Below are 20,499 nucleotides of genomic sequence, written 5' to 3' on the forward strand. Positions count from 1 at the left end.
GTGTCTCCCAGGGGACTTTTGGCAAGGTTTGGAGATATTTTTGATTTCATGCCTGTGCTATCAGCATCTAGTGAGTGGTAGCCAGGGATGCTGCGAAAATCCTACAAAGCACAGGACGGTCCCCACAATGAAGAATTATCCAGCCCAAAGCATCAATATTCCCACAGTTGAGAAGCCCATCCGCAAAGCCACTTCGTAGTCCTCAAGGATGTGTGGCTGCCCTACTTTCCGCCTTCATGCATGGGGCAGGACTGAGAGGGCCCTCAAACCAACACGCTCAGGCCGCAGAGAGTGGCAAAAAGTTTATTCTGTGCTTCTCGCAGCATCAGGTCGGGGATAAAACTGGAGAGCGGGCCTGGCGTGGAGGTGGAGGGACTCTGTGGGCTTCATTCTGGTAGGAGGAGAGCATCAGGGCAGGCCTTTACGCTGTTGCTCTGGGTGGGGGGTGGGGGTGCGGGGGCTTACAGTGGGGGCCCTTAAGTGGCACAGGTTCAGAAGGGCCCCAGGCAGACATGAATTCTCCTGAGACATGAGGAAGGTTGCTTCAGCCAGCCCGGGCGGAGAAGAAGGGCAGAGAGCGAACATAGGAGTCCAGTCGGGAGCGGAAGAGCTCACTTTGCACAGTTTGACCCAGCGGGCACAGGGGATTCTTCACCACCAGCTCCACATACAGCTATAGAAAGGGAAGATGTTAGAGCCAGGCTTTGGATACTTGTGGTTTTTAGCCCCAAACCTTGTACCTCAGGGGTGTGTAAATGCACAAGGAAGAAGGGCTGGAAGACAAGCCCTCTCTGAGGAGAAAGTGGTGGTGGCAGTTAAGAACCTAAGGGCCCCTGAGAAAACTCTTGAGTTCAGCAAACATATAGTAGGATTAGGGCAGGGAAGATGAGGGAGTCTTGGGGTTCTGATGAACTCTGGGGTATGGGTCCCCGGGGCTAGCACTGACCGCACTGTAGATGTGATGCAGCACATCTCGGATGGGTCCCACGCCCAAGTCAGTATTCATGACAACTTTGATCCCAGTGGGCGTCTCGTAGTAATGGAGTTTGTAACGGCTAGTTTGGAAGGCCAGGAAGCCATCCTTCCTGCAGAGATGAGGAGGGTGTTAAAGAATGGGAGCAGAATCTCTCACAAAGAGATACTTTTGATCCCCTCAAAGGTCGACTCCCTCTTCATCTAAACATATCCTTTGTAGAAGCCTGGTTGAGTAAATACATCACCCATCCTCACCCCTCAATTTAGCCTCCACCAACCTCTCTACTTTCAGACCCTCCCCACCGCCACTCCTGCCAGCTCCAGCACTCTCGCTCCGGACTCAGCCTCTCTAAGTACCCTTTCCCCCTCTGGAGGCCAATGCTCCTTCCACTTCAGAAAGTTTCCCCCATCCCCAAATTCCCAAGGCTAGCCTTCCTCCCAACATCTTTTCTGACTCGGCGTACATGTCTAGCGGGGACATCTTGCTGACAAACGAGCGGATAGAGAAGAGCATCCCGTACATCAGCTTATACTCCTGGAGGGAGAGGGGCAGAGTTAGCTCTCGGTGGATGCGGGAGACGGGGTGGGGGCTGGGAATGAGCTCGGGTTTGAGAGGAGGGGCCGGGTTGGGACTATAGGTGTTTGGAGATGAGAGGTCACCCGGGCTGCACCGGGGCCCTCTCGTCACCTCCTCCTTGGGAATCCCTGCTTGCTTCTTGCGGTGCCATTCGCTGTAGTGCAGACACACTCCATTCCGGTCAAACAGGTACAGGTTGTGGACAGTCATCTGCAGGGCAGGGAATGTGAGCCTCGCTCCGGAACGGCCCCCACTCCGTGGGATCAGGTTCCCGTACCCACAGCCTTCCAACCGGGACTCACCGGAACTGCTCCGAGTGCCTGTCAGGAGTTACTTCCGGTTTCCACGGAGCTCCGCCCCTTGGGGGGTTCTCACCCAGCGGCGCCGGGGCATTAACTCCGCTCCAAAGCCACTCGTCAGACTCCGCCTCCCTCCCTTAGCCAATCTGTGGCCACCGGAGCCGCGCACGCGCGGCCAGGCGCTCGGAATACAATAGTTATGTGAGCATCTGCGAGCGTGGTCTCGCGGGCGGGTGACGTCATCGAGGCCAGAGAGGAGGAGCCGTGGACAGTGGGCGGGAGGCTGCCAACGGTTTTGAGCGTAGAGGGAGGCGCGAGAGGGGGATCTCAGGGGAGGAGGCCAATCGCTTGCCCCCCACTTTGGCAAACTGGGGGCTGAGGACTGGAAGGGTGGAGAGTAGGCGGAATCAGGTGGTCGTCGGGGTAGAGGATCTCGGGCTAGGCTTGAGGGCGGCGTGCTTTTTAGGGACGACTTAGGGCGTGACTGAGGGTTCACAAAGTTTCTTTTGGGGTGGTCGGGAGGGAGAGATTCTAGGGAGCAAGGAAGCTTGCTATGGCTTTCTTGCCAGGAGGGGTCGGAGGGCAAGTACAAGGGAGCTGACCCTGGGTAGAACGGGTGAAGAGGTGGGGGAGCGTGAGGTTCCTCCCTCTCTTGAGACTGGAGCCAGTTGAGGGACAAGTAGGGAAGGGGGACAGAAAATGGGCCCCTAGTGGATTTGGGTCCGTTTCCGTTGGGACGTTTTGGGCGTGAGAACTTAAGAGCTCAGTTGACCGGGGATAGCCTGTTCCGGAGTTGATGTGCAGCTTCCAGCACTCGTAGCTGGGAGGAGGAGCTTCAGCGGCGCTGTTGTCCCACAGTAGGTCTTCTGTCCGCACCCCCTCTGCGCTGCACCGTCTTAACACTGTTCCCAGGAGCTGGGGAAAGGGATGCTTTTGCCCACTCCCATGGGCCCTGGAACTGGTGGAAACCTTTCCTCTAACCATAAAGCCTCGATGCCCTTAATTCACCAAGGATCCTTGGCGTGGAGTCTTCCTCCCTTCACCAAAATCTTTCTTCGTGAACTTTTCCTCCTGGACTTTGCTACAGCAGAACCTCCCAGCTCTGTGCTGTCTCCGGTTGTCTCTTCCCTGTATTCATGGCAACATCAGCTGACAGCCCCCGTTCACCCCTCGGGGCGGAGGATCTCCTGAGTGATTCCTCAGAACCCCCTGGGCTCAACCAAGTGTCGTCTGAAGTGACCTCCCAGCTCTATGCTTCTTTGCGCCTCAGCCGGCAGGCGGAGGCCCGAGCCCAACTGTATTTACCCACCACCTCCCCGCCTCATGAAGGGTTAGACGGCTTAGCCCAAGAATTGAGTCGAAGCTTGTCAGTCGGATTGGAAAACAACTTGAAGAAAAAGGTGAGGGAAGTGTGTCTTGGAGACCACTGTGGCACCAGACACCAGAGAGTCTTGGGATTGGGGTTGGTAAAAGTAAAAAACTTTGATGAGATTTGAACTCTTCTTGTTGGATTTCATATTCCCTTTAACTGCATAGGCAGTCATGCTTATGAGGGAGGGAGTGACCTGGGACACCATAATTTGAAAATTATGGAACTTCCTAGTGTTTTTTGTGAGAGACATCTCTGCTCCGAGTAGATAGAGCAAACCTATGGGGTAGGTTGGTGAGCTGTTTCCTGTGTACTTGGAATGGGGAAGATTTCTTGATCCCAAGAGGGAACTAGGGACTTAGGATAGCGGCTCGGATCCTTCCAGCTCAACACTATTTTGATAGTATGGTTCCAACTCTGGCATGTACATCATTAAGACGTAGTTTAGTCAACTACAACATGTAACAGAGAAGATAGTTATTAGTACTGTATAGAAAAGGTGTCATAGTCAATTTGCAGTCTGGTTAGGTCTTCCAGAGTTTGGAAATAATAGCCATAAGCCACACAGTCCTTACATTTGTTCTTGAATTGGCAAGAATCTCCACAATTCTTGTCTTACACCTCCTCAGTTATTTTATTTACATTCTCTTTCTGGCTTCTATAGTGTTTGAATTTCTGACTCAAGGTTAGGACATCCCTTATTGTATCTGTTTGGTTTTTCTTGTTTTCCAAAGTGCTGGAGTGAAAATTCTACCCTGGCAATAGGTAGGAGACAGATAACACAGGTTGCATCTGATTTCCGTGTGGCTTTTTTTCTAGGATGGTTCTAAGCATATCTTTGAGATGGAAAGTGTTCGGGGTCAGCTCCAGACCATGCTCCAAACCTCACGTGATACAGCCTATCGTGAGTAAGCCCCTTCCCTAGAACTATGAAGGAGAACCTAGATTTAAGGGGTGGGAGAAAGTGGACAGAGGAAGCAGACAGGAAAACCCAAGCAGGAAAACCTCTGAGCAAGAGATTTCAGGAGAAAAGTCTCCCTTTCTTTGGGAGGGGGGGTGAAGGAGGGAACTGGAAAGGAAGGCCTTTTCTTCAAGTGGCCCGTTTTTGTCATTACCTGACTGTGGCTTTGGGGTCCCTCTGGCTGCCTGCAGGGGATCCCCTCATTCCTGGCGCTGGCTCAGAGAGACGGGAAGAGGACTCCTTTGACAGTGATAGCACAGCCACCTTGCTCAAGTGAGTTCCCCTTGGGGTTCTCCTAGCTTGCTTGCTTTCTTGGAAATCCAAGTGTTTTGTTTCTTATTTCTCCCTTTATTGCTTTTGTACCTCTTAAGAACCCAAGAGGCTTATCACTTAGCTTTCAGTTTTCATCCTTTTTCTACTGTCTCCTACCCGCTTTACTCCTTCAGGAACACGGATATTTGCTGCCTGGTACCCGGTTTTCTCTTAACCTCCAGTCGTTCTTTCCCTCTAAAGAGTTAGTTTGGGCCGGGCGCGGTGGCTCAAGCCTGTAATCCCAGCACTTTGGGAGGCCGAGGCGGGTGGATCACGAGGTCAGGAGATCGAGACTATCCTGGCTAACATGGTGAAACCCCATCTCTACTAAAAATACAAAAAACTAGCCGGGCGTGGTGGCGGGCGCCTGTAGTCTCAGCTATGGGAGGCTGAGGCGGGAGAATGGCGTGAACCCGGGAGGCGGAGCTTGCAGTGAGCCGAGATCACGCCACTGCACTCCAGCCTGGGAGACACAGCGAGACTCCGTCTCAAAAAAAAAAAAAAAAAAAAGAGTTAGTTTGTTTCTGCTGAAACCTTTAAGCGAATCCCAGACCTGTGTGTTATTTATGGCACTGTGGTTATATAGCTTTACGACTTTCGACAAGTCTCTTGCCCTCTCTGGGTCTCAGTTTCCTCATCTGTAGAATATCACAGTTGGACAAGTGGATTCCAAAAGCTTTCCCAGCCCTAACATTCTCTCCCTGATTTGCTCAGCACCCGGCCCCTGCAAGACTTGTCTCCATCTAGCTCAGCCCAAGCCCTGGAGGAGCTGTTTCCCCGCTACACCAGCCTTCGGCCAGGGCCTCCACTCAATCCCCCAGATTGTCAGGGGCTGAGAGATGCATTGGATTCAGAGCATACCCGCCGCAAGGTAAGATGAAAAGGCTTCCTTTTGAGAGCAGCAAAGATTAGAAAGAGGGGATCCAAGTGTTGAAAAGGGCTGAGGGTGAAGAGCCTGAAAGCTGGGACTTAACTCAAATGTTTTCCTGAGGACGTTTTTGACCATCCAACTAATATGGCACCACCTCCCTTCCAAGTAGTCAGTCAGATCGCCCTCTTATTTCCTTCATATAGCTTATCGTTCTGATATATCTTGTTTTTTTCTCGTCTCTAAAATTTGAGGGTCCATATCTTGTTTGTGTTAGTACTGGCTGCCTAAGGTCTAGAATATACATAACACAGAAACACTCAGTGTTTGTTGAGTGGACACAAACTCTGCTAGCTTGTGCATAGGATTTACAGCTGCTGGTGATAGACTGAGCCTTTATCTCTGTGAGCCTCTGCCTTAGTGTCTGAAGGGGACAGAGAAATAGACAAAGCAGAGGAAAGTCAAAATCCTTGGTTGCCATTTTTGGAAGCCTCTCCTTCTCTATGTTAAACCCCTTGGCATGAATGAAAGGCTTTCCCCTTTATCCTTGCTGTGTTTACTCATTGTGTCCAATGAGCTTCTGAAGGTAGGAGTAACTTTGCACATTTTGCTGTGTGGGCTGCTGCACCTCTGCCAAAAGGTTTATGGGATTTTTACTCAGGAGATCCAGGAAAAGGAGGAGCCTGGAATCTAAGCATTTATCTCCTGAAAAGGTACAGAAACATGTTGGAGATCTTGAGCCTCAAGGTGCTTGCTTCAGAATTTTCCTGATTCTCCCTCTCCAAAACTATTCTGTTCTTGGGACCCAGGCTTCTTGGTGCCAGCCCATTCCCCCACTAGAGGAGCTGGAAAGTTTGGTGCTGTGGTCATACGAAAGATGGGCAACACCCAGACTCCTCACCCTTTTCCCCAGCATTGTGAGCGCCATATTCAGAGCCTGCAGACCCGAGTGTTAGAGCTACAGCAACAATTAGCCGTGGCTGTGGCTGCTGACCGCAAGAAAGATACCATGATTGAGCAACTAGACAAGGTACCAGGGTAGCAAAATGTGGGTGGGTCTCGCCATGAAGAGCATTAAGGAATAATAAACAAGGGGGTGGCCAACCAATGTTTCTTGGCACATGCTGAGAGCTGGGCAAGGGGTTGGTTTGCTGACTGTTGGGAGAAGATGGCTGTTGACTCCACCCCTGTGGGTAAAAAGAGGACAAAAAAGTTATTTTGAAATTCCATTTTACTTGCCCTACCTAAGACCCTGGCCCGTGTGGTGGAAGGCTGGAACCGGCATGAGGCTGAGCGGACAGAGGTTCTCAGGGGACTTCAAGAGGAACGCCAGGCAGCAGAGCTCACCAGAAGCAAGCAGCAGGAGGTGAGCACCCTGGAGTGTATGGCATTAGAACCTGAGTCACAGATCTTTAGATGGAAAGGGGCAGAAATAGCTCTGGAATTAGGGTTCCCAACAGATTGACCTCAGTCTTGTAGTGGCTGTCCTGACATTTCTTCTCATCCTTCCTTTCTTCTCCTTTAACCGTTTCTGCTGTCCAACTTGCATCATCAATGACTTCTTGATTTTTCCCACACCATGTAGTCTTCTATCTGGCCTCTTAGTCATTTAGTTAACTCTGAAGTTTCAAGTTTACATTGTCAATGCTTTATAAAATATAGCACACACAGATTTCCCACAGTTCCTCTGCCTTGTATTCCTCTCTTCCTGAAAGACAGTAACCCGCCTGGAACAAAGCCTTTCTGAGGCCATGGAGGCCCTGAATCGTGAGCAGGAAAGTGCCAGACTGCAGCAACGGGAAAGAGAGACATTGGTGAGAAGACTGGACTGGGTTAATTCCATTGGAAGCTGTTAATTACTTCTAGAGAGCTATGGGCTATTCGTGGATTGTGGGAGATTATAATTTGAGTTGCATCAGAGCACTGTTTCCCAAAGTATGTTCCTTAGAACAGTAATTCAGCTAGATATTCTATTAAAAAAAAAAAAAAAGGCTCTGCTACCAAGTCGGTTTGAGAAACTCTGCAAATTGTATCCTCATTAGAACATTAGCGTCATCTGAGGAATTATTTTAAAATATAGGCCAGGCACGGTGGCTCATGCCTGTAATCCCAGCACTTTGGGAGGCCAAGGCGGGTGGATCACGAGGTCAGGAGTTCGAGACCAGCCTGGCCAGCATGGTGAAACCCCGTCTCTACTAAAAATACAAAAAATTGGCCGGGCGCGGTGGCTCAAGCCTGTAATCCCAGCACTTTGGGAGGCCGAGACGGGCGGATCACGAGGTCAGGAGATCGAGACTATCCTGGCTAACACGGTGAAACCCCGTCTCTACTAAAAAATACAAAAAACTAGCCGGGCGCGGTGGCGGGCGCCTGTAGTCCCAACTACTTGGGAGGCTGAGGCAGGAGAATGGCGTAAACCCGGGAGGCGGAGCTTGCAGTGAGCTGAGATCTGGCCACTGCACTCCAGCCTGGGCGGCAGAGCGAGACTCCGTCTCAAAAAAAAAACAAAACAACAACAACAAAAAAAATACAAAAAATTAGCTGGGCATGGTGGTGCATGCCTGTAGTCCCAGCTACTTGGGAGGCTGAGGCAGGAGAATTGCTTGAACCCAGCAGACAGAGGTTGCAGTGAGCTGAGATCACGCCACTGCTCTCCAGTCTGGGTGACAGAGTGAGACTCTATCTCAAAAAAATAAAATAAAATAAAATAAAGATTTCTGGGACTCACCCGCAGATGTTTTGATTCAGTAGATATGTGGTGGAACCCAAATCTTTTCAGAAATTTCCTGGATGATTTTTTTCAATCTGGTTTGGGAACTCTGTAGGGCATGGCCAAAAACGGTATGGAATTGACTAGCTCAAGTTTCTTTTCTTTTCTTTTTTTTGAGACAGGGTCTCACTCTGTTGTCCAGGCTGGAGTGCAGTGGTGCAATCGCAACTCACTGCAGCATCTGCCTCCTGGGTTCAAGCGATTCTCCCACCTTAGCCTCCCAAGTAGCTGGGACTACAGGTGCATGCCACCATACCCCGCTAATTTTTGTATTTTTTTGGTAGAGATGGGGTTTCACCACGGTGGCCAGGCTGGTCTCAAACTCCTGACCTCAAGCGATCTGCCTTCCTTGGCCTTCCAAAGTGCTGGGATTACAGATGTGAACCACCATACCCAGCCATTTCACTCAAGTCTCTTAGAGCTGAAATGATAAGGTGATTAGCCATATGAATTAGTAGCCAGGTTTGGAACTTGTTGCATGCATAACGCATGCTTGCTACATATATGCTGGTACTTGTAGTCTTAACAGGCTATATATATATCTGACAGTCCTGATGATGGATGATGGTTCATGATTGTAGGCTGGATATTCTAGTCTTAGTGGAATTTCTTTTGATGATGATGGTGGTAACTATTGTGTATTGAGTACTTACTATGTGCCTGATGCTGTGCTAAATGCTTTCCGTATGCTTTTTACTTTAATGCTCAGAAGGCAGACCTGTTATAATCTCTAGTTTACAGATAAGGATGTTTGCCTAAGAACACATAGTAAATTCCAGAAGCAGGATTCAAACCTGAGATTTGAACCGAGGTCTACTTGGCTCTGGAACAGCTGCTCTTATCTATTATAGTCCTATGAGCTTGTCAACTATTGTGTTTTGTTTGTTGGTTGGTTGGTTGGTTTTAAGATGGAATCTTGCTCTGTTGCCCAGGCTGGAGTTCAGTGGCACAATCTTGGCTCACTGCAACCTCTGCCTCCCAGGTTCAAGCAATTCTCCTGCCTCAGCCTCCCAAGTAGCTGGCAATACAGGTGTGCATCACCATGCCCAGCTAATTTTTGTATTTTTAGTAGAGACATGGTTGGCCAGGCTGGTCTCGAACTCCTGACCTCAGATGTTCTGCCTGCCTCGGCCTCCCAAAGTGCTGGGATTACAGACATGAGCCACTGCGCCTGTCAACTCTTGTGGGGTTTTTTAGGTTTTATTTGAGATGGAGTCTTGCTCTGTCACCCAGGCTGGAGTGCAGTTGTGTGATCTCAGCTCACTGCAACCTCCACCTCCCATGTTAGAGTGATTCTCCTGCCTTAGCCTCCCAAGCAGCTGGAATTACAGGCGCCCACCACCACGCCCAGCTAATTGTTGTATTTTTAGTAGAAACGGGATTTCACCATGTTGGACCAGGCTGGTCTCAAACTCCTGATCTCAGGTAATCTGCCTGCCTTGGCCTCCCAAAGTGCTGGGATTACAAGTGTGAGCCATCGTGCCCAGCCTAATTATTGTGTTTTTAATGAGCATAATTCTCAGCAGGCACCTTGTTTGAGGGTCAGAGGGCAGATTGCTGGTCTCTGAAGAGCCTACTAAGGAGCTTGGTTTTCTTCTGTGGCTGCAGGAGGAGGAAAGGCAAGCTCTGACCCTGAGCTTGGAGGCAGAACAGCAGCGGTGCTGTGCCCTGCAGGAAGAGCGGGATGCAGCTCGGGCTGGGCAACTGAGTGAGCATCGTGAGTTAGAGACTCTTCGGGCTGCCATAGAAGAAGAACGGCAGACCTGGGCCCAGCAAGAGCACCAGCTTAAGGAACACTACCAGGCGCTGCAGGAGGAGAACCAGGCTCAGTTGGAAAGGGAGAAGGTAAAAGTGGCAGTTGGAAGAGTTGAGGAACTAGGGAATAGATGAAGGGCAAAATGATTGAATGGGATGGAATGTTAGAATATGCGGGATATATATAGGCAGGAATGGAGAGTAGAGAGCCACGTGTGGGAGACAAAGTTGAGAGTATAGGGCCAGCAGGAAGGGCTGGGGGTTTTGAAAACCCGAAAGGCCAAAGACTGAAATTCAACAGGGATGGGGAAATAAGACAAATGGGAGGAGAAGGGGAAGCTTGAGATTTAGGGTTTGGGAGGATGAACTGGGGAGTGGAGGTAACCAGGAGATAGGAAATGACATATGTATGTACGTTTGATTTGTCTTTCATAGGAGAAGAGCCAGAGGGAAGCCCAGGCCGCCTGGGAGGCCCAGCACCAGTTGGCGCTGGTGCAGTCTGAGGTGCGGCGGCTGGAAGGAGAGCTGGATACAGCTCGGAGAGAGAGAGACGCCCTGCAGCTGGAAATGAGCTTGGTGCAGGTCAGAAGGCAGAGGGTTCTTGAGGTTTTGTTCTGCGAGAAGTAGATCTGAGGCAGAGGGGACCCCTCAGGAGTTGTGGCAGACACTCCCAGTTCAGGGATTTGGGGTTTAATTCCATCAACAGTTTCTTTTTTTTTTTTTTTTTTTTTTTTTGAGACGGAGTCTCGCTGTGTTGCCCAGGCTGGGGTGCAGTGGCGCGATCTCGGCTCACTGCAAGCTCCGCCTCCTGGGTTCACGCCATTCTCCTGCCTCAGCCTCCGAGTAGCTGGGACTACAGGCGCCCGCCACCACGCCCGGCTAGTTTTTTGTATTTTTAGTAGAGACGGGGTTTCGTTAGCCAGGGATGGTCTCGATCTCCTGACCTCGTGATCCACCCGCCTCGGCCTCCCAAAGTGCTGGGATTACAGGCTTGAGCCACCGCGCCCGGCCTATCAACAGTTTCTATGTAGTATTTTGGGTAGTTTTCTGTCCTAAACTCAGAGCCATTTCTCACTGAGTGACCATTTCCCACAATATGTCAGACTGACCTAGTGTTACTTTTAGGATTAAATAGATTTAAATCTATGAAAGATACCTTATGTTATTTTAAGAGATGACACCACACTTAGTGGGTTGACGGAGCAGGTGAAAGTTTTTGTCAGAGACTTGATTCCAGTCGTAACAATATGCTTTGTAATTCTCTTTACCTTGACTAACTTGTATTAATTTCTCTGAGTAGGTCAGGGACCCAGGAGGGCAATGATTTTTTAATTTACTTATGAAACTTCCATAACAGCACATGGCCTGGCGCAGAATTGTACTCAAAAATTGTTTGTCAGATATAATTACACTTTGAAAAACACTTTCCATCTAGCTAACATACTGAATTTTAAATTCAAACTAGTCAGACTCTTGCTGTGGAATAGAACAGGAGATGGCAAACTTTTCCTGTAAAGGTCCAGACAGTAAATATTTTTAGCTTTGTGGGTTGTATGGTCTCAGCTGCAACTACCCAACTCTGCTGTTATACCACAGAAGTAGCTACAAACTGTACGTAAACAAATGGGCACAGCTGTGTTCTAGTACAACTTATATAAACAGGCCATGGAGGGCTGAATTGGGCTGTAGTTTGCTGATCTACAGGATACAGGAAAGGATTGGAGAGAGCTGTGTTGTGGCCCATGGTGGAGACACAGCATTGAAGAGGAAAGAGTACTGCATTAGGACTTAGGGCACTTAGTTCGACTTCTAGCTAGAATTTTGACCCTTACGGGCCTTGGTTTTTATGTATAAAATGTGTGTTAAGGACAAATGGATGAATTTTCCAGGTGCAAGCCATTCTGAGAGGCTATGTTCTTATAAATGGTTAACTTAAGGAGGTACCAGTGAGGCCGGCATTTGAGAACCATACTCCTTTGGCCCGGTGTGGTGGCTCATGCCTGTAATCCCAACACTGTGGGAGGCCAAGGCGGGCAGATCACTTGAGCTCAGGAGTTTGAGACCAGCCTGGCCAACATGGTGAAACCCCATCTCTACTAAAAATACAAAAATTAGCCAGGTGTGTGGCACGCACCTATAGTCCCGGCTACTAAGAAGGCTGAGGCAGGAGAATCGCTTGAACCCAGGAGGCGGAGGTTGCAGTGAGCCCGGATTGCGCCACTGTGCTCCAGCCTGGGCAACAGAGTGAGACTCCATCTCAAAAAAAAAAAAAAAAAAAAAGAATTGACCTAGGGCGTCAGGTGTTACAATGAGATCACATGCAATAAAGACTAAGAAAGCAGCCGGGTGTGGTGGCTCGCACCTGGAATTCCAGCACTTTGGGAGGCTGAGGCAGGCAGATTGCTTGAGCCCAGGAGTTCAAGACCAATCTGGGCACAACATGGCAGTACCTAAACTCTGCTAAAAACACAAAAAATAGCCGGGTATAGTGACATGCACCTACAGACCTGTAGTCCCAGCTACTCGGGAGGCTGAGGTGGGAGGATCAACTGAACCCTGGAAGTAGAGGCTGCAGTGAGCCGCGATCACACCACTGCACTGCAGCCTGGGTGACAGGAGTGAGACCAAGTCTCAAAAAAAAAAAAAAAAGACAGGGCCAGGTGTGGTGGCTCATGCCTATAATCCCAGCACTTTGGGAAGCCGAAGTGGGAGGATTGCTTGAGTCCAAGAGTTTGAGACCAGCCTGGGCAACATAGTGAGACCCCATCTCTACAAAAAATAAAAAGATTAGCTGTGAGTGGTGACACGAGCTTGTAGTCCCAGCTACTCTGGAGGCTGAGGTGGGAGGATCGCTTGAGTCTGGGAGGTCAAGACTGCAGTGAGCCATAATCACACCACTGCACTTTAGGCTGAGCAACAGAGCAAGACCCTTTCTCAAAAGTAGGGGCTGAGAAATAACCACTATTTGGATTTAGAAATTGAGTTCTTTGGGCCATGCGCGGTGGCTCACACCTGTAATCTCAGCACTTTGGGAGACCGAGATGGGCAGATCATGAGGTCAGGAGATTGAGACCATCCTGGCTAACGCGGTAAAACCCCGTCTCTACTAAAAATACAAAAAATTAGCCAGGCCTGGTGGCATACACCTGTAGTTGCAGCTACTCAGGAGGCTGAGGCAGGAGAATTGCTTGAACCTGGGAGGCAGAGGTTGCAGTGAGCTGAGATCACGCCGCTGCACTCCAGCCTGGGTGACAGAGCAGAACTCCGTTTCAAAAGAAAAGAAAAGAAAAGAAATTGAGTTCTTTAAAGTACTATACGTGGAAATCAGATTTTAGTGAGTTGAAGGACTGTGGCTGAGAAAATGGAGACACTTACAGGTTGACTGCTTAAGGAGGAAGAGGCACTGACATTTATTGAATGCCTACTGGCTTTCAGGTACTCTACTCAGGGTATGTTATCTGAGACACAGAATAGATTTGATTGCTCTATCGAACATTCATTTTAGCTAAGAAATTTATGTCTTTCACCCAAAGTCATTTTCACTTTGATGTATGTTTAAAGTGTGAATATCTCATGGTTTTTTTTTGTTTTTTTTTTTTTTTTTTTTGAGACGGAGTCTCGCTGTGTCTCCCAGGCTGGAGTGCAGTGGCGTGATCTCGGCTCACTGCAAGCTCCGCCTCCCGGGTTCACGCCATTCTCCCGCCTCAGGCCTCCCAAGTAGCTGAGACTACAGGCGCCCGCCACCACGCCCGGCTAGTTTTTTGTATTTTTAGTAGAGACGGGGTTTCACCATGTTAGCCAGGATAGTCTCGATCTCCTGACCTCGTGATCCACCCGCCTCAGCCTCCCAAAGTGCTGGGATTACAGGCTTGAGCCACCGCGCCTGGCCTATCTCATGGTTTAATAAGGAAAGGGAACCTCTTTCACTCCTTGAGGCAAAATTATTGTTCTTCATCTCATACGAGGAGAAAGTTGGTACTGGATTTTGTCTACATTATATCCGCCATCCTCTTGTAAGCCCAAACAGATTTGGGCCGTTATCCCACCTTCCTTCACTCCCAGGCCCGGTATGAAAGCCAGCGGATCCAGCTGGAGTCAGAGCTGGCTGTGCAGCTGGAGCAGCGGGTGACAGAGCGGCTGGCGCAGGCTCAGGAGAGCAGCCTACGGCAAGCAGCCTCCCTCAGGGAACATCACAGGTACATGGGACTCACTGGGTGTCACTTCTCTCAGCCACAGCAGGTATCGTTAGTGCCAGGCCCATGTTCCCTTCAATCCCTTTGCCATGGTCCAGCACTGTGACTCCCAGGGTGCACTAACTCCTGTCAGCCTGGCCCTGAGTCTCTCTTGGGAGGGCTGCCTTCATGCATTCATGGAGAGCCAGAAGTGCCTGGGAATTTTCATCCCATAGGGAGTAGCCCTTAACCAAGAACTGATGGGTGCAGAATGATAGATGGTCCAGCTCCTTTGCTGAGACAGTGCTGAGGTATGACCTGCGCTGTCTCTGGAGCTGCTCTGTCGGACTGAGCCTCCTCCCAGCCCGGCCTCACTTCTCACCCCCATTCAGCTGCCAAGATTTTCTAGAAATGCTCCCAAAATAAATTTATTTAAGTCTCTGCTTCTGAGGAACCCATCCTAAGACCCCAGCTTTGCCCTTGCTGCTTCCTGTGCCATGGCCAGGCTAGTTGACTGGCTATCTGGGTCACTGTCACATGCACACATGATGTCTTTTTCTCAGTTGGTCACTTCTTCTGTCTCCAGTCCCAGTCCTCTCTCCTACCTGTGCCCTGCAGGAAGCAGCTGCAGGACCTGAGTGGACAGCACCAGCAGGAGCTGGCCAGTCAGCTAGCTCAGTTCAAGGTGGAAATGGCAGAGCGAGAGGAGCGACAACAGCAGGTGGCTGAGGACTACGAGCTCAGGTCCTGGTCCCCAGAGTGCCCCTTTCAGGCCCCAGCCCCTTTCTTATGGGTAGAGTCCAAACTGAGAATGCTAAAGAGCTGCTCCCTTGATTGATCTGTCCTCTACATGGGCCTTAGCTCCTTTCAGAATGTCAGATGTCCGACATTCCTTTCTGGCTCTTTTTAGCCCCCAAGTCTCTGCTTCCTTAAAGGCCCTGAGTCACTTCTTCTCTCTTTTCTTCAGACTGGCCCGGGAGCAAGCGCGAGTGCGCGAACTGCAGAGTGGGAACCAGCAGCTGGAAGAGCAGCGGGTGGAGCTGGTGGAAAGACTGCAGGCCATGCTGCAGGCCCACTGGGATGAGGCCAACCAGCTGCTCAGCACCACTCTCCCACCGCCCAACCCTTCAGTAAGCATTGCCCCTTGAGCTAAGCTTCTCCATGGCGTTCTGTTTTTATTTTTATTTTTGAGGCAGGGTCTCACTCTGTTGCTCAGGCTGGAGTGTACTGGTGCGATCATAGCTCACTGCAGCCTCGAACTCCTGGGCTCAAGTGATCCTCCCACCTCTAACTGCCAAAGTGCTGGGATTCCAGGCATAAGCTACCATGCCCAGCAAGAACTATGTTCTAGATTCCTTCTTTGGAAATCTAGCTCCCTCCCAAGGGAAGTACTAAGTTCAGCTCCTAAGGCCTATATCAGGGGAAAAAAATCAGTGGACTTTACAAATAATAACTGCCTCAGCAAAATAAATCCTTTTTTCCATGGCCATAGCTTACTCAGACTGGCCCCATTCTATTGGGCATAACTCTAGTCTCCCAGTCCCAAGAGGGGACAAATGATATGTGGTACTAGTTTTGTGGAGGGACAGCTGAATTAATTATGACGGAAGGGCCAAAAATTGTTGCCAAGTCCTGCCCCAGAGTAGAGTAGGGAGTCTCACTTCCTAGCCCTTCATATGTTGGTACTTCCCACTTCCTTCTTTTAATTATGAAATTGTAGCAGGTGTGGTGGTGCACCTATAATCTCAGCTATATGGGAGGCTAAAGCAGAAGGATCACTTGAGCTCAGGAGTTCAAGACTAGCCTAGGCAACATAGTGAGACCTCATCTCAAGGAAAAAGAAGAAAACATTAGGATATTTTAATTTTAGTTTTATTTATTTATATATTATTTATTTATTTGAAACAAGGTCTCACTCTGTTGCCCAGGCTGGGCTCAAGCAATCCTCCCTCCTCTGCTTCCCGAGTAGCTGGGACTACACACACGTGCCATTGCCCCCAGCTAATTTTTAAATCTTTTGTAGAGATGGAGTCTCTCTGTGTTGCCAAGGCTGGTTCAAACCCCTAGCCTCAAACGATCCTCCCAAAGTATTGGGATTACGGATGTGAGCCACTGCACCCAGAAATTTATAATCTTACTAAAGTGTTTGTACCATGTCTTACCTCTTTAAACCTGCTGTGCTTTGACCCTTCTTTCTGCCTTTCTCCTGGTTAGGCTCCTCCTGCTGGACCCTCCAGCCCCGGGCCTCAGGAACCAGAGAAGGAGGAGAGGAGGGTCTGGACTATGCCTCCTGTGGCTGTGGCCCTGAAGCCTGTATTGCAGCAGAGCCGGGAAGCAAGGGACGAGCTACCTGGAGCACCTCCTGTTCTTTGCAGTTCCTCCTCAGATCTTAGCCTCCTGTTGGGCCCCTCTTTTCAGAGCCAACATTCTTTCCAACCCCTGGAGCCCAAACCAGACCTCACTCCATCCACAGGTAACTGGGGACAGAAGTCACTGGGGTTCCCCTTCTGTGCATGAATTGGCTCCCTCTTTCGTACCTTGCTTTCTCTCTGGTACTTGAGCATTTAGTTTCCCAGATGCCTTTAGTGATCACAAATTGCAAAAAGGAGCAGAAATCTGCTCACGTTGGTCCACATAAAGGAACTGAGATCTCATGGAAATGTGGCATCGCTGGACTTAATGAGAACTGGAGTTGGGAACAGGGGCACTATCAGGAACTGAGGCAGCTAGCTGGCCCTTTTCTGTGGGCCTGCATAGTCTCCTGGGTCCGCCTCTCCTGCACATCTGCTCTTTTTTCTTGCTAGACCAGCATCCAAGGTTCTCGCCCCTCATAACTTCAGTTTACACATGAGTTTGACCAGCTGTGGCTGTGATACTGACTCTAGCTGAGCCCCTAGACATTTGGAGAGACACTGGTGTCTCAGTTTTTTAGGTCCAGTTTAGAGGCCATCTGATTGGACTGGCTGACCTTGGGTGTGGTGTCCACTTCTAGTTTAATGTCAGCTGTGATTTGAGTGGATGGAGGTGTTCTGTGTGGTACAAACATGACAATGTAGGTCGAATTGAAAATGAGGGGTGGGGCCAGACCCAGTGGCTCACACCTGTAATCCTGTCACTTTGGGAGGCTGAGGTGGGAGGATGGCTTGATGTCAGGAGGTCCACACCAGTCTGACCAATATAGTGAGACCTCATCTCTACAAAAAATAAAAAATAGCTGGGTGTGGTGGCACACACCCGAATTTCCAGCTACTCAGGGAGACTGAGACAAAAGGATTGCTTGAGCCAAGGAGTTTGGGGCTACAGTGAGCTAAGAAGGTGCCATTGTACTCCAGCCTGGGCAAGACAGCAAGACTCTGTCTCTTTAAAAAAAAAAAAAAGAGAGAGATTAGTTGTATCACAATTAAAAATTTTTAATTATGTGAGAATAATAAAAGAATGGGGCATATTCTGGGGAAGAGATCAGAACATGTGTGTTACTCATTTCCATTCTTCAGGGAGTTGGTGAGGATATTTATTTGTTTAGAGTTTGAGTACCACAGCTTTCTTCTTCTGTTCATATTTCTGTCTTAGAGTTCAGCTGTGCTATCTCCCAGTCACCTCCAACAAACCCTTCCCTCTCCAGCTCCTTTAAACCTCCATCTTAATCTTCTTCTAGCAGTGACGTTCCTCTTACGTTTAATAGGCCCCTTTCTTCTGAGTGTTAGGTGAGTTGATTTGTGGAGGAGCCCCTTCCCCCTTGAACACACTTGCACCCACCCACACCTGTTTCACTTTATAGCTGGGGCCTTCTCTGCACTTGGGGCCTTCCATCCCGACCATAGGGCAGAAAGGCCATTCCCTGAGGAAGATCCTGGACCCGACGGGGAGGGCCTCCTAAAGCAAGGGCTGCCGCCTGCTCAGCTGGAGGGCCTCAAGAATTTTTTGCACCAGGTAAGAGAGATTCCACCCAGACTAGCTCATTTTCTTCTTCCCTTTCTCCTTTCCTCTTTCTGCTCTGGGAATCCAGGACTCTGACCTCATTCCCTGTTTATGACTAACTCTTCGTCCCAGCTGCTTCTCTCAGATCCCTAGGCCTTTTTCTCTATCAGTCCCTGGGGAATTTGACTATCTTATTCACCCACAGTTGCTGGAGACAGTGTCCCAGAACAATGAGAACCCTGCTGTCGATCTATTGCCCCCTAAGTCTGGTGAGTTCCAACTCTGAAGAAAGTTGGGGCTGGGGCCTAGGAAAGATCAGAGTTGGTTATCTAGGATGAATTTTTAGGAGCTGGCAAAGGCAATAAAGCCTTATGAATGCTGGGTGGTGGGACTTCCTTGGTTCTTTGCTCCATTTCCTGATTCTTGGCTCTCTTTCATTTTGCTAGGTCCTCTGACTGTCCCATCTTGGGAGGAAGCCCCTCAAGTGCCACGTATTCCACCCCCTGTCCACAAAACCAAAGTTCCCTTAGCCATGGCATCCAGTCTTTTCCGGGTCCAGGAGCTTCCCTCCTCCCATTCACAAGGCAGTGGTCCCAGCAGTGGTTCCCCAGAGAGAGGTGAGCATGTCCTGGTTTACTAGGGAAAAAAGGAGGGACAGTCCTGAGTGTGTATCCAGTACAAGTACTTACTGCCCTTCTGAATTCCTGGGGAAATGGGCTGAGGGCTGGGGAGAGGGGCCCTAGGATGACACCTGTGATTATTGCTATGTCTGTCAGGTGGAGATGGGCTCACATTCCCAAGGCAGCTGATGGAGGTGTCTCAATTGTTGCGACTCTACCAGGCTCGGGGCTGGGGGGCTCTGCCTGCTGAGGATCTCCTGCTCTACCTGAAGAGGCTGGAACACAGCGGGTACAAGCCTGGGAGGAAGGAGGAAGGATTCGCAGGGTGGAAGCTGGATTATGGGGAGTGGAGTGGGTGTGTTTTACCCTGAATTGAATCGTTGTCCCTTTCTGGGGAGGAAAGTGAAGGATGAGAGATGGATCCACAGATCTTCTTCTCTTACTGCCCCACACCTTTCTTTTGTCTCTTCCTTTCTATTGCTTTTTTCTTCTAAACAAAAAAATCTTTTCTCCGGGTCGCTCTACCTTCGTTTTTTTCCTCTTTACCCCTCAGCTCAAAACTCAGAATCCTAGAATTTTGACTAGCTAGTATAACTCATTATTTGCTTCCACTAATGTCTCCTCCCAGTTGATGCCCGGGTCTATCGAGTTTGATCTTATTCTTAAGAGATAGAATTGGGGAGTGGTTCTTCCATCCAGTATTGGGTAACCGGGGGGACGGAGCTCCCCATCCTCATACCTTTGATTTGTGTGGCAGGACTGATGGCCAAGGGGATAATGTCCCCAGAAGGAACATAGAATCCCGCTTGGGTGAGATCCCCCGGAAAGAGGTGAGGGAAAGTCAGGCAGGGACCAGGGGAGAAAAGGGCTCTCACTGACCAGTTCCTTCACCTCTGCGCACTCCTGGCTGGCCCCTCCATTCCACCCCCCCATTCTGTAGCATGGCCTTTCCTCCCTGCAGACTCATCTGGCCCTCTCCACGTGCCTTTCCTCAGTGGTGTGGGGAATTGAGAGGATCTGACACTGATTTCTTCCTCTCTCTTCCCTCAACTCTCAGATTCCCTCCCAATCTGTCCCTCGCCGCCTTGCTACAGCCCCCAAGACTGAAAAACCTCCCGCACGGAAGAAAAGTGGGCACCATGCCCCGAGTAGTATGAGGAGCCGGGGGGGAGTCTGGAGATGAGCCCCCTACCCTCTTTCCTCTTCTTTGTTCTCTTATTGTTGTTATTTTAATAAATGCTCGATAGTCTGTATCAGAGTCTCTGGCTCATAGGAATTTGGAAAATAGAGGTTTTGTAGGAAATCACTTTGTAAAGAAACCACATTTGGTTTGAGTACTTTTTTTCATATGTTACGTGTTTATATGTCATTTCCTATGGGAAAAGACGTGAATGCTTTGGAAGATGGTCTATGACAAGATTTGGAAAGTTGGAGTAGCTAAGATTCAGTGGACAAAGCTAAAACCTGCAGAGCAATGAACTCTGGGTGGTAGTGGAATTATGGGTGATTCTTAGTTTTTTAATACATTTCTGTATTTTCCAAATTTTCTAAAACAAGTATATGTTACTTTAATAATCAGAAAAGACCCAAACTTTAATAAGAGTAAGTTATCGTATAAAGAGTTTGAGTTAAAATTTGGTTGTTGGGGAGAAAGTTTTCTCTTTTAAGGGAAAATAGGCCGGGTGTGGTAGCCCAGCACTTTGGGAGGCTGAGGCGGGCAGATCACGAGGTCAGGAGATCGAGACCATCCTGGCTAACACGTGAAACTCCATCGCTACTAAAAATACAAAAAAATTAGCTGGGCATGGTGGTGGATGCCTGTAGTCCGAGCTACTCGGGAGGCTGAGGCAGGAGAATGGCATGAACCCAAGAGGCGGAGCTTGCAGTGAGCTGATCACGCCAC

The 20,499-nt window shown here is 49.4% G+C and overlaps 2 protein-coding genes across 10 annotated transcripts; one reads left to right on the top strand and one right to left on the bottom strand.

The window, feature by feature from the left end:
• Nucleotides 1-283: 283 nt before the first annotated feature.
• Nucleotides 284-1,887, bottom strand: TRAPPC1 (trafficking protein particle complex subunit 1). 2 transcript variants are annotated; one of them, XM_001111285.5, is made up of 5 exons: nucleotides 1,855-1,887; nucleotides 1,664-1,762; nucleotides 1,440-1,510; nucleotides 947-1,085; nucleotides 288-673 (listed from the first exon to the last, which is right to left on the bottom strand). In XM_001111285.5, exons 2-5 carry the CDS (start codon nucleotides 1,760-1,762, stop codon nucleotides 545-547), a joined length of 438 nt encoding a protein of 145 aa, XP_001111285.1. In that variant the 5' UTR covers nucleotides 1,855-1,887; the 3' UTR covers nucleotides 288-544. The 2 variants fall into 2 exon arrangements, with proteins under 2 accessions (NP_001181440.1, XP_001111285.1); NM_001194511.2 differs by having other exon boundaries at nucleotides 284-673; nucleotides 1,664-1,864.
• Nucleotides 1,888-2,101: 214 nt separating this feature from the next.
• CNTROB (centrobin, centriole duplication and spindle assembly protein) lies at nucleotides 2,102-19,854 on the top strand. Of its 8 annotated transcripts, none has more exons than XM_077969507.1 (19): nucleotides 2,102-3,251; nucleotides 4,040-4,128; nucleotides 4,373-4,454; nucleotides 5,208-5,364; nucleotides 6,275-6,391; nucleotides 6,611-6,727; nucleotides 7,077-7,175; nucleotides 9,740-9,976; nucleotides 10,322-10,468; nucleotides 13,949-14,082; nucleotides 14,677-14,802; nucleotides 15,026-15,188; nucleotides 16,273-16,531; nucleotides 17,837-17,988; nucleotides 18,182-18,245; nucleotides 18,423-18,593; nucleotides 18,753-18,951; nucleotides 19,354-19,406; nucleotides 19,654-19,849. In XM_077969507.1, exons 2-19 carry the CDS (start codon nucleotides 4,041-4,043, stop codon nucleotides 19,701-19,703), a joined length of 2,415 nt encoding a protein of 804 aa, XP_077825633.1. In that variant the 5' UTR covers nucleotides 2,102-3,251; nucleotide 4,040; the 3' UTR covers nucleotides 19,704-19,849.
• The last annotated feature ends 645 nt before the right edge of the window (nucleotides 19,855-20,499 follow it).

The sequence above is a fragment of the Macaca mulatta genome, chromosome 16, assembly GCF_049350105.2.
Source record: "Macaca mulatta isolate MMU2019108-1 chromosome 16, T2T-MMU8v2.0, whole genome shotgun sequence".
Lineage (NCBI taxonomy): Eukaryota > Metazoa > Chordata > Mammalia > Primates > Cercopithecidae > Macaca > Macaca mulatta.